This window comes from Hippocampus guttulatus, chromosome 9 (assembly GCF_054856545.1).
Source record: "Hippocampus guttulatus isolate MCC_2025c chromosome 9, RoL_Hgut_1.0, whole genome shotgun sequence".
Classification (NCBI taxonomy): Eukaryota; Metazoa; Chordata; class Actinopteri; order Syngnathiformes; family Syngnathidae; genus Hippocampus; species Hippocampus guttulatus.
In genome coordinates this window covers 23,089,676-23,100,388 of record NC_141269.1, presented here as the reverse complement: position 1 = coordinate 23,100,388, position 10,713 = coordinate 23,089,676, and the positions used below count along the sequence as shown (strand labels likewise).

The 10,713-nt window shown below is 43.7% G+C and overlaps 1 protein-coding gene across 3 annotated transcripts; it reads right to left on the bottom strand.

Moving 5' to 3' along the window:
• Nucleotides 1-1,046: 1,046 nt before the first annotated feature.
• On the bottom strand, nt 1,047-10,098 carry LOC147200793 (uncharacterized). Of its 3 annotated transcripts, none has more exons than XM_086121185.1 (9): nt 9,942-10,098; nt 9,762-9,843; nt 7,847-8,206; nt 7,642-7,740; nt 7,143-7,529; nt 3,320-3,474; nt 2,047-3,218; nt 1,884-1,973; nt 1,047-1,285 (listed from the first exon to the last, which is right to left on the bottom strand). In XM_086121185.1, exons 1-8 carry the CDS (start codon nt 10,016-10,018, stop codon nt 1,891-1,893), a joined length of 2,415 nt encoding a protein of 804 aa, XP_085977311.1. In that variant the 5' UTR covers nt 10,019-10,098; the 3' UTR covers nt 1,047-1,285; nt 1,884-1,890. The 3 variants fall into 3 exon arrangements, with proteins under 3 accessions (XP_085977311.1, XP_085977312.1, XP_085977310.1); XM_086121186.1 differs by having other exon boundaries at nt 1,047-1,973; nt 7,143-7,252; nt 7,415-7,529; XM_086121184.1 differs by having other exon boundaries at nt 1,047-1,973.
• Between the last annotated feature and the right edge of the window lie 615 nt (nt 10,099-10,713).

Below are 10,713 nucleotides of genomic sequence, written 5' to 3'. Positions count from 1 at the left end.
ACGCGGTTAGGAGCTGCTGCTGCCACCAAGTAGCTATACTCTGAAGATGTAAACCTTTTTAAATGACGTAAATAATGATTTAGCACTGCTCATTAGGTCGTCGCGAAGGCACATAAAGCTGTAAAATAGCCACGTCGCCACAGCGTTTAAAGGGGAATAGAGGAACATACTGCTTTGTGTCAAATTATGCCGTGTACTGTATTGTGTTCCACCGGACTTCAATGAACAATGCAAACTTTCAGTCCACACGGAAAGAATTGGATCTGATGAGCGTTTTACTTTTGGTGAACCTTTACTGCAAACAAAATAGTACGCGTCCTAAACAGCAATCACAGGGTGTGATAAGTGAACAGTAGAAAAGGTTCATTTATGCTTTCAATCTCATAAACACAATCAAGAATGAAAGAAACAGATTACGGGTATATCCATTCAGGGACAAATGTTGCCACCTACTGGCGAAAAGTAAATTGCGCTAAACGGCTTTGTAATGAAAAGAGTGAGCCTTTTGAGTTCGGGTAGTGTGAAAAAAATTAGTTTACGGTATCGTTTTAATTGACGTCGATACTTCTAAAACATCGACACATCTAAAAGACAAATTCTCCTCTTAAAAACGTATTTTAGATATGCATGTTTTTTGAATCCTTTTACATCTTTTGGAATTTATATTTTAATCTGTTCTTTTGAACCGTTAGTTTGGTAGGGTGTTGAGAGTTGCGTGCAATTTGTTGTCCTGATGTTTCTCCCAAGGTCGACCGGAAGCAAACAAGTAAGTCAGTGGCCCATCTCGCTCACCTTGTCTAAATTACATCTCCTGGCCTCACAGCTATTGACACATTGAGGAATCCCAATGCGCAGGTATTTAAAAAAAAACGTCAAAAATGACAGATGCAGTCCCCATGAAAAAAATATGTGCTCAGCTGTGTTTAATTTAAAGGCAGCAGGATTCTTGCTCTGACAGTTTTTAAGAGTTCCAAATTGTGGCTGCAAGAGTAGTGGAAAGAATAAAACATGTTGCAAAGCACCAAAAAGTGAAAATATTTGCGCCATTAGCTGCAAGCACTTGCTTTATTTACTCCGTAGTTACACCATGACAATCACTGATGCTGATGTAGTACATTCCCGACTTCAGTGCAAGCAGCATCGGTTGTTCGGTTCCCACGATGTGCACTCTGACTGATTGTCGACAAGTCCAGGGTGCAGTCCGCCTCCCCGCCCCGACGTCAGCTGGGATAGGCTCCAGCCAGGCACAATGCTCAAGAGGATATGTGGCACAAACAAGAGATGGCTGGATGGATAGATACACCACAACACATCTTGATTTTCAAGATTTAATTACTTTATAAGATGTGCTCAAAAGACAAAAAACACATGCTATAAAATATCATATTCAATATCCAGTAATACAAAAGAAAACAACTGTACCGAGAATAAACATTGATTTTTAAAGTCTTAAAATGGGTCAAGTGGAGCTGTCATGGTTCAACCAACCCTTTGCGTTTCAGGATATGTGAGGCTTCAGGTTTATCTACAGTTATCTGAACACAGTCCAAACCTCAACGTGGCGAGGCCATTTTTATGCTCTTAAAAGCGCCAATGTTAGTGCCATTGTGCTCCAACTTGACATGCAGTAGATGTAAAAAAAATAAAATTTATATATATATATAAATAAGCTACCATTGCTAAAATGTTAGCTTGATGTGGTAGAAAGAAAGGAGACGATAATACTCCTGTATATATATATATATATATATATATATAAATACGGCACAACCGTGACATTACAAAGTGCATGTGTATCCCTACATGCACTTTACAGAAGTCTTTGGACATGATAAATTTTAACAAGAGTGTGTCCTCTTCTCATATTAGATATTGAATAATACCATTCGATTACTGGCTGTCTTGCTGATACGGGCTCAGGGACAGGAAGAGTGTTTTCAGGACTGATTTTGAAGTGGCTGCTGGTGAAGAATCTACAGAATGACAAAGACAACTTGTTTCAGAACTCATAATAGTGCTCATAAGCCTTGAATGGGGTCTTCTTACCAACGGATGGATGTGCGCCGTGGAGCGGCTGATGGGTTGCCAGTTTGCTGGTGGGTGTCCCCCTGGGAGCATTTTCTTGAGTCTGCTGTCGGGGGGTGGATAAGGTTGTTGAACTCTGCGCGTCAAGGACGCTGCTCGCAAAAAGGCTTTTCAATGGCGTTTTCAAGGTTTTATTACAACCGAGTGCTGGGAGGCTAGGAGTCTCAGTTTTACACTGTGTTGTTGTTCCACTTGAACAATATGCCTGTGGTGCCGGAGAAGTGAGAGCAGATTTGGCGTTTTTGGAATACAGGCGCTGCAGGGGAAGGTTGGGTTTCCCGCAAGTGGCGGATTCCGAGGAGGGGTTGATAAGTGCAGTTAGAACAGAGGTACTCTCTTGGAACGGTGTGGACCTCTGAAGTGACTGATTAAGAGGATAGAAATCATTTGTCGGATTGGGGGTAGATAACAGATGAGGGGGGCTAGAAAAAAGGCTTTGGAAGTCCAGCTTGCTGGACTTGAGCATTTGAGCGCAGTCTACAGACGACGTCGTGTCTGTTGTTGGATTCTGCTTTTCCTCTTTTTCAAGACAATGGAGTGAGCTCTTATGTCTTGTGCGTCCGGTTATCATGTATGCTGCACACTTCTCCGCTTGAGTGAGTTTCGACGTAGAAGTCGGCGCTGGTGTATCGTCAGAGTAAATCTCTTGAGCCACTTGGCAGGCTGTCGTCTCTCTCAAAGGCTCATTTTGTGGACGTGATAAATCTGAGGCTTTGTTACGTAGGCTCGCAGAGCTCCGCTGGCCTGTGGGAGTGTAAGATTCCACCTGCGGCATTGGTGCAGCAGCGGTAGGTGAGTGACCCATCTCTGTGGATTTAGATGCCATGCGGACGTCAACCGAGTAAGGGACTTCGCAATGGGTTGACAAGCCGCTGCAGCCAGAGGAGGCAGGAGGGACAGAGAGCATGGTTGGATTTGGACTTAAGGGAGTTTTAAAGACAGCGGACGACTTTAGTCCCACTACTGCCTCAACAGAGTATAAAACTGGCAGCCCAGGGGAGGGGACAACTGAGGGAGACTGGCAAGCTGCTTCACATGCCTGAGCATCTTCTTTAGTGACATCCCCCACTTGTTCAGCCCAACACGTTTCCTTGTTATTTGCATTCGGTTCGGCACTGTTGTAAAAGTTAAACCTGAAAAAAAAAATCTACAGTGGGTCCAGCTGCACAAACTTTTTAAAGGTTAAATTCTACGTGATTGTGCTTAGATTTCAAGCGATTGCGTGAACACATACTTGAAGGGCTGTACTAATTCACCAGAGCCCTCATTTGCTTCTTGATGTATAACAGGAGGATTGGGAACTTGCGTGACCTCTGGCTCATCTCCTGTCACGGGCTGAACTGAAGACTGCTCATTTTTCTTCGCATACCCCACCTCTAACGCCATGACCTGTAGAGAAAGAACTGTGCAGTAGTTTGGAACACATTGCAAAAGTACAGCTGCGGGAAAAAGTGTGCACCCCCTATGGAATGATTCGATGTTGGCATAAATTGGTCAATACATGCAATCTGATCATCTAAGTCACAACAATGGAAACAATTTTGTCGAACCAATACCATTTTGTTGAAAGAAACAATGTAAACATCACAGTGCAAGGTGGAAAATGTATGTGGACATTTAGACTCTGCAATGTTCTTGGGATATTACACTGTTGAGGTCTAGCCACAGTACATCAATCGGGTTGAGGTCAGGGCTTTGACTGGGCCACTACTGAGGCTACACTTTCTTCTGTTTAAGCAATTCAGCTGTTGATTTATTTATTTTGGAAGGCGGCCCGGTAGTCCAGTGGTTAGCACGTCGACTTCACAGTGCAGAGGTACCGGGTTCAATTCCAGCTCCGGCCTCCCTGTGTGGAGTTTGCATGTTCTCCCCGGGTCTGCGTGGGTTTTCTCCGGGTGCTCCGGTTTCCTCCCACATTCCAAAAACATGCATGGCAGGCTGATTGAACACTCTAAATTGTCCCTAGGTGTGAATGTGAGTGTGGATGGTTGTTCGTCTCTGTGTGCCCTGCGATTGGCTGGCAACCGATTCAGGGTGTCCCCCGCCCACTGCCCGAAGACAGCTGGGATGGGCTCCAGCACCCCCCGCGACCCTACTGAGGATCAAGCGGTTCGGAAAATGGATGGATGGATTTATTTTGGTCCTTTTTTTTCCTCCACGCACCATGTATTTTGCGTCCTGCGCTCCTTCCAGACAACACACTTTTGGTTTCATCTATGTAATCGGTCCCTAGTCGTGCTGCAGAACATCCAGGGACTCTCTCGCTAAATTCAACCCAATCGCAATTGTTTTGAGGACAAAAGTGACTTCCTTGGTGTCCTCCAAATACTTTAATTCTTGTCTGTTTGACTTGTGTATATTTGGCAACAAAGACGTCAACGTGCCAGAGATTTCTGGAAGTCTTAATATTTTCCCTGAACTCAATGCACAATGCTCTTGCTCTTATGTTTAAAGCAGGGGTGTCGAAACCCATTTCTCTCACGGGCCATATCCTAGTTATTGTTTCCTTGGGAGGGCAGTGATGACTAATTATTTCATATATAATCGTCTCATATTAAATATAGGCTACACAACAAATTGATTTGTATGGAATGGCCTGAAAGCAATCACTAACTATAGAATGCCACCCCCCCCCCCCCCCAAACAGTGAACAATAAGGGTCTTGCTAATGAACTAAACATGTTTTTCTGCCGATTTGAAAAGGACACCCCCATTTCCCACACACACCCTCTACCAGTCTGGTAGAGGGAAATCTACCTTTCCCTCTACCAGAAACCACTCTACCTACCCCCCCACCCCCACCCTCTTTTTCTCCACTACAGATCCACGAACAGGACGTGAGACGGCTCTTCAAGCAGCAGAAGATCAAGAAAGCTGCGGGGCCCGACAAAGTGTCCCCCTCCTGCCTGAAAGTCTGCGCTGACCAGCTGGCTCCGGTCTTCACACAAATCTTCAACAGATCCCTGGAGCTGTGTGAGGTCCCATCCTGCTTCAAACAGTCTACCATCATCCCAGTTCCCAAGAAATCAGCAACATCGGAACTGAACGACTATAGGCCTGTCGCCCTGACGTCTGTGGTCATGAAGTCCTTTGAACGCCTTGTGCTGAACCACCTAAAGAACGTCACCGGACCTCTGCTGGACCCTCTCCAGTTTGCCTACCGGGCAAACAGGTCTGTGGAAGACGCAGTCAACATAGGTCTGCACTACATCCTCGAGCACCTCGACAGCACAGGGACCTACGCAAGGATTCTGTTTGTGGATTTCAGCTCTGCGTTCAACACCATCATCCCGGAACTCCTCACCCCCAAACTTCTCCACCTCGGTGTGTCCCCTACGATCTGCCAGTGGATCCTCAGCTTCCTGACGGGACGGACACAACAGGTGAGACTGGGAGCAACAACATCATCAATACGCACCACCAGCACTGGAGCCCCACAGGGATGTGTCCTCTCTCCACTGCTCTTCTCTCTCTACACAAACGATTGCAACTCAACAGATGCAGCTGTCAAACTCATAAAGTTCGCAGACGACACCACGGTCATCGGTCTCATCAAAGACGGCGACGAGTCTGCGTACCGCCAACAAGTGGAGCAGCTGGAGCTCTGGTGCAGCCGACACAACCTCGGGCTGAACACGCTCAAGACTGTAGAGATAATCGTGGACTTCAGGAAACATTCTTCTCCACAGTTGCCCCTCACACTATCCAACTGCCCTGTGTCAACCGTCGAGACCTTCAAGTTCCTGGGAATCACAGTCTCCCAGGACATGAAGTGGGAAGTCAACACCATCTCCATCCTGAAAAGGGCCCGGCAGAGGATGTACTTCCTGAGGCTGCTCAGGAAGCATGGTCTGCCATAGGAGGTGCTACACGGCAGTCATCGAATCAATCCTGTGTTCTTCCATCACGGTTTGGTTTGGGGCCGCCACAAAAAAGGACAAAATCAGACTTAAACGGACAGTTAGGACGGCGGAAAAAATCATTGGCACTGCCCTACCCACTCTTGAGGACTTGCACACTGCAAGAATCAAGACAAGGGCACGGAAAATCCTCCTGGATCCCCCGCACCCTGCCCACCACCTTTTCCAGCTACTCCCCTCAGGCAGACGCTACAGATCCATGCGCACCAAATCCAGTAGACACTTAAACAGCTTCTTCCCTCTAGCCATTAACTCCTTAAACAGTCACTGACATAGTCACTCTTCTTGTACTACAAATACTGCTACTGGTTACTCTAAAATGGTTCAATGATTTTGTTGTTTACGATCATACTAATGCAGCGTGTTATACCGGAGACAAATTCCTTGTGTGTTCTACATACTTGGCCAATAAAGATGATTCTGATTCTGATGGATAACTAGTTTTGAAACTAGAGGCCAATAAAAACAGTTTTTTCCCCCAAATGTTATTACGTTTATTTTAAAAGGGTGGTTGGGAAAAAAATTCTTGCAATAGGTCAACGTGTTTAAAAGACAGTTTGCAATGTTGGTATTTTAGCGAGAAACATGAAGTCGATACACATAATTTGCTTTGGCGGGCCACATAAAATGATGTGGCGGGTGAGATCTGGCCCCCGGGCCTTGGGTTTGACACCTGTGGTTTACAGGATGGCCACGCTGAGGGAGAGTAGCGCCATTGCTGAATAGTCTTACTATGGACTGGTGCACATCCAAACTTTTAGCAAGACCTTTATTTCCCTTTCTAACTTCATACAAGTGAATAATATTGCAAAACAGGTGTTTTTCTGTGTGTGTGTGGTTGTTTTTATGGGGCATGTGTGTTTTTGATTGGGCAACCACCATCTGCAATATTCTCACTTTAGTTGGACTCAGGTTGGCTGATTCAGGACTTTGATGAATGTTAATTTAAATTTCTTTTTTTGTGGTGTTAAGCAGACTTTGTTGATCTTTTGTTGTGACTTGTGATAAGGATCAAATCAAATTTGATCACAAATTTATGGATAATCCTCGTCGCTCCAAGGGGTTGACATACTTTTTTTTTAACAATTGTAATTTAAATGGACACACGACGTGAACAAGCAAACTTTGTATACATACCTCATTCAACAATTTCGTGGTGATGTCATTAAGTGGCTCGTGAGAAAACCGACAGTCCTCTCCTTTACAGCACTTTCCTTTTTTATGGAAAAATTTGCAGGGAAAGGACTGTGCACAGCCGTTCAGGAAATAACGGAAATGGAACTGAAGTACTTCGGGCACGAGTCCGAAGTGGATCAAGACTTTACCCCAAACGCTGGTTGCCTCGCCCGTGCTACATGTTACCAAATTGTAGTCCACGATGACATTATTTGGTCTACTGCAAAGGATATTGTGCATAAATGGGCAGTGGTCCCCTTTCACGCAGGCTCCTTGCAGGTAATACTTGCAATGCTTTTTGATGAGATCGTTCCGCGCTTCGATGTGCTGCATTTGACAGCTGTCACCCTGCGGACGAGAGCGAGGGGGATAGCAGCAACTTTTCAAAACGTCCTTTATTAAAATGTTTTCTTTTGGTTGATGCGAGTTTTCAGTTAACGTGCGCAAAAACATCACCCACCTTGATGCACTTCCCATGAAGAAAATGTCGGCAGACAATTTGTTCATTCACCAGCACAATGTTCTGCTCCCTGAACTCCGGTGAGAAATATTTGATGGGCTAAGAAGAGAAATAATTAGAAGCATGCCGGTAGAATTTGAAGTGAAGTTGTAAGAAGTAAACCCAAACTTGCGCTACTTTAATTCGTCACGATTAGAAATCTCACCTGAGTCTTATTTCTGTTCTTCATATGCTTTCTGGGTTCTGTTCCGGCTTCAGGTTTCCTTGAACTTTTTGTAGGATGGCTTCGTGCTCGATTTTGAGGCCATCCTTGCTCCTGTTGTCGACCTTTTTGGCGCTTGGTGCGTTTTCTCTGCTGTTGCTGGTTCACGCTGTGGTTTGTTTGACATTTTTGGCCACTGTGCGAGGCCTCATTGGCACAGTTATTTGCTACCCTCTCGGTGAAGCCAGGCCTCATCTTCTCATGGTCAGTGATCTGCACATGGTAGTCTAAAGTCTTGGAATGATCATCTTGGGAAAATGTATCAAAATCACTTCTGCTTGCCTTTGTCCAGTTACATTGCCTCTGTGAAAGAGATACAGACAAATCAATTGTCTAGATTACGAAAAGATAAGATATGATAAGATAAGTAAACCTTTATTTGTCTCACAAACAAAGCCAACATCAAAAAGTGCTGCGAGAGTTATCACCTAACAATGGAAAATTCTCACAGCATCATACCCCCCAAAACTGTCGCAGTGATATACAGTTAACTGAAATCATGATATCTTCTCAATTTACTCACAAATTCCCAACTCAGTGTGAAATATAAAACATACAGTTGGAATCATGTTATACATAAATGATACAAAAAGACACTTTTTCCTCCCTGTCTGACATGAAAGCTTAAACGTTTGCCGTTCTTGGCCAGTTAGAATTACCAAAAGTATTTGTATTTGCTAAATGCGAGGTCAAACGTGTTGGACATCCTTCCACAAAGCTACTCACACATGCCATCTCAGGTCTGCTCTTACATTTTTAATGACAGTTTTGAGATGGCAGCCCAAAAAATAAAACGTTGCCATTGTACAACCAGTTCGGCCGTATGCTTTAGGTCAGGGCAACCCAAAATGTTGAAAGAGCCATATAGGACAAAAAAAACAAAAAGCAAATATGTCTGGAGCCGCAAAAAAATAAAAGCCTTCTATAAAACTTAGAATGAAGGAAACACATGCTGTATGTATGTAGGAGACTGGACTGTCTCAGAATTGTTTGTTATTCATTCCTTTGTTGTGTGTTCACAAACGCCCCCATAAAATCTATTTTGTAATTTCCTCGCTTGATTTTTTTGTTTTGGTGCATTATTTTCGCTTTTCTTAGTGTCAGTGAAGTGATCATTAATTTCCGTTTTTCTGAGGCCGTCTTTGAACGCCTCTCGAGTCGAACGAGAAGAGAGAAGGCAGAGAGTCTGACACAGACGTGTCTGTGTTTGTCGAGACTGTTAAAAACATAAATAAAGTGTATGTTTTAAAAAACAACACCACAGCTCTCCTTTTTCGGAGCTGCAACATGTATCTATATCTATTTAAGCTGTATTAGCCTACTATCAAAATCTTTTTCCATTTTCAAATTTTTTTTTATAAAGCTCCAGGGAGCCACTAGATGTCGCTAAAGAGCCGCATGCGGCTCTGGAGCCGCGTGTTGCCGACCCCCGCTTTAGGTTATTGTGGATTTGGAAGACCCATTTATTTGCACCCAAGATTTAACTTCCTGGCTGATGTCTGAAGATGTCGCTTCATTTTTTCCAAATTATGCTCTTTCCTCGTGAAGCGATCTATTTTCAAGTGCACCAGTCACTCCTGCAGCAGCAAAAAAATAAATAAAAATAATTAATAAAAAACACAGCCCGATGCTGCAACCCCTGTATTGGACAGTTGAGCTGGTGTTTAAGCATCCATCGACTGACATGGAACTCATGCAGCCTGCTCTGAGCAAGCTCTCCTCTTTCTCTCAAAGGATAAAATAAAGAGAAGAGCCAGACGCAGCATTAATGGCAATATATACGTACATTAACGTTGCGGATAATTGTTTATGCAAAATTTAATGACCTTATGAGGATTTAAACAACTGTTGAACATACCTTTATACGAGGACCAAGTCGCTGGCCTCTGCTCGCTCTCCTTTTGCCTCTTATACTCCTTTGAATCTTGTCAATGTCGCCCCTGAAAATAAATAGACCAGGTCAGAGAAGCATTAACGAAGTCTAAAAGTAAGTGCAACCTAAATAATGAATGAATTAACCAAAGATTGCCGCGCTTACCTGACTGTAACTGACGGCTGATCATTCATCTTCGCACCATTGTGAGAAAGATTTGCAAAGAGATTTGTGAAAGCCATTATGACAAGAAACCTAACACTTGTTTTAATCAAAACTCTCCTCTAGTTAATTGTATACGCCAAAATACGATTCCAATGTGGCAATGTCCCGTAAATTCTGCGTCACAAAGCACTGCTGCGTTCGCTGTCCCTCGAAATTTTTATCCTCAACCCACCAACAATTTTTTTGTTCTGATTTGAGAAACATAAATAGATGTGCATAGTGGTAACAACTACAGTAGAAACAATTACATTATGCTATGCAACTAAATTAACTGGGTACCGAATGCCAAGTCAGTAGAGAACTTCATCTTTTAAGTAGCTATAAATATAATCAAGAATAAAGCGGGGGTGTGAAAAATTCTGGCCATATCAGGCGCAAAAAAATAAATAAAACCACAAGCACCCCGGCCGGGGCTGTCCAGCAACTACAGTCAAATGGCACCGCCATTCCTCCCAATCAAAATCAGTGCTGCCGAGAAGGCGCAACCACCAAGCACAGTTTCTTCTCCTTTGACAAATGTCGTGGCCAAAAATGCTGAAAACAATCCACAAATAGGCGTGCATATTGGAAATAACCACAATAGAAAAAAATTACACAATGCAGCCAAGCAACCAAATTAACTGGGAAACGTTAGCCAAAACCCCTCATTGGCCATCTTTAAAACTTGTCTGAAAAACAATTTGTATTCTTTGTATTATTTTTTACGGCGGTG

Coding starts and splice junctions, on each gene's coding strand:
- LOC147200793 (XM_086121184.1), bottom strand. CDS start 10,018: ATGGCTTTCACAAATCTCTTTGCAAATCTTTCTCACAATGGTGCGAAG. Junction 7,741..7,846: donor AGAACAGAAATAAGACTCAG/GTGAGATTTCTA, acceptor TTCTCTTCTTAG/CCCATCAAATATTTCTCACC. Junction 1,974..2,046: donor CGGCGCACATCCATCCGTTG/GTAAGAAGACCC, acceptor GTCATTCTGTAG/ATTCTTCACCAGCAGCCACT.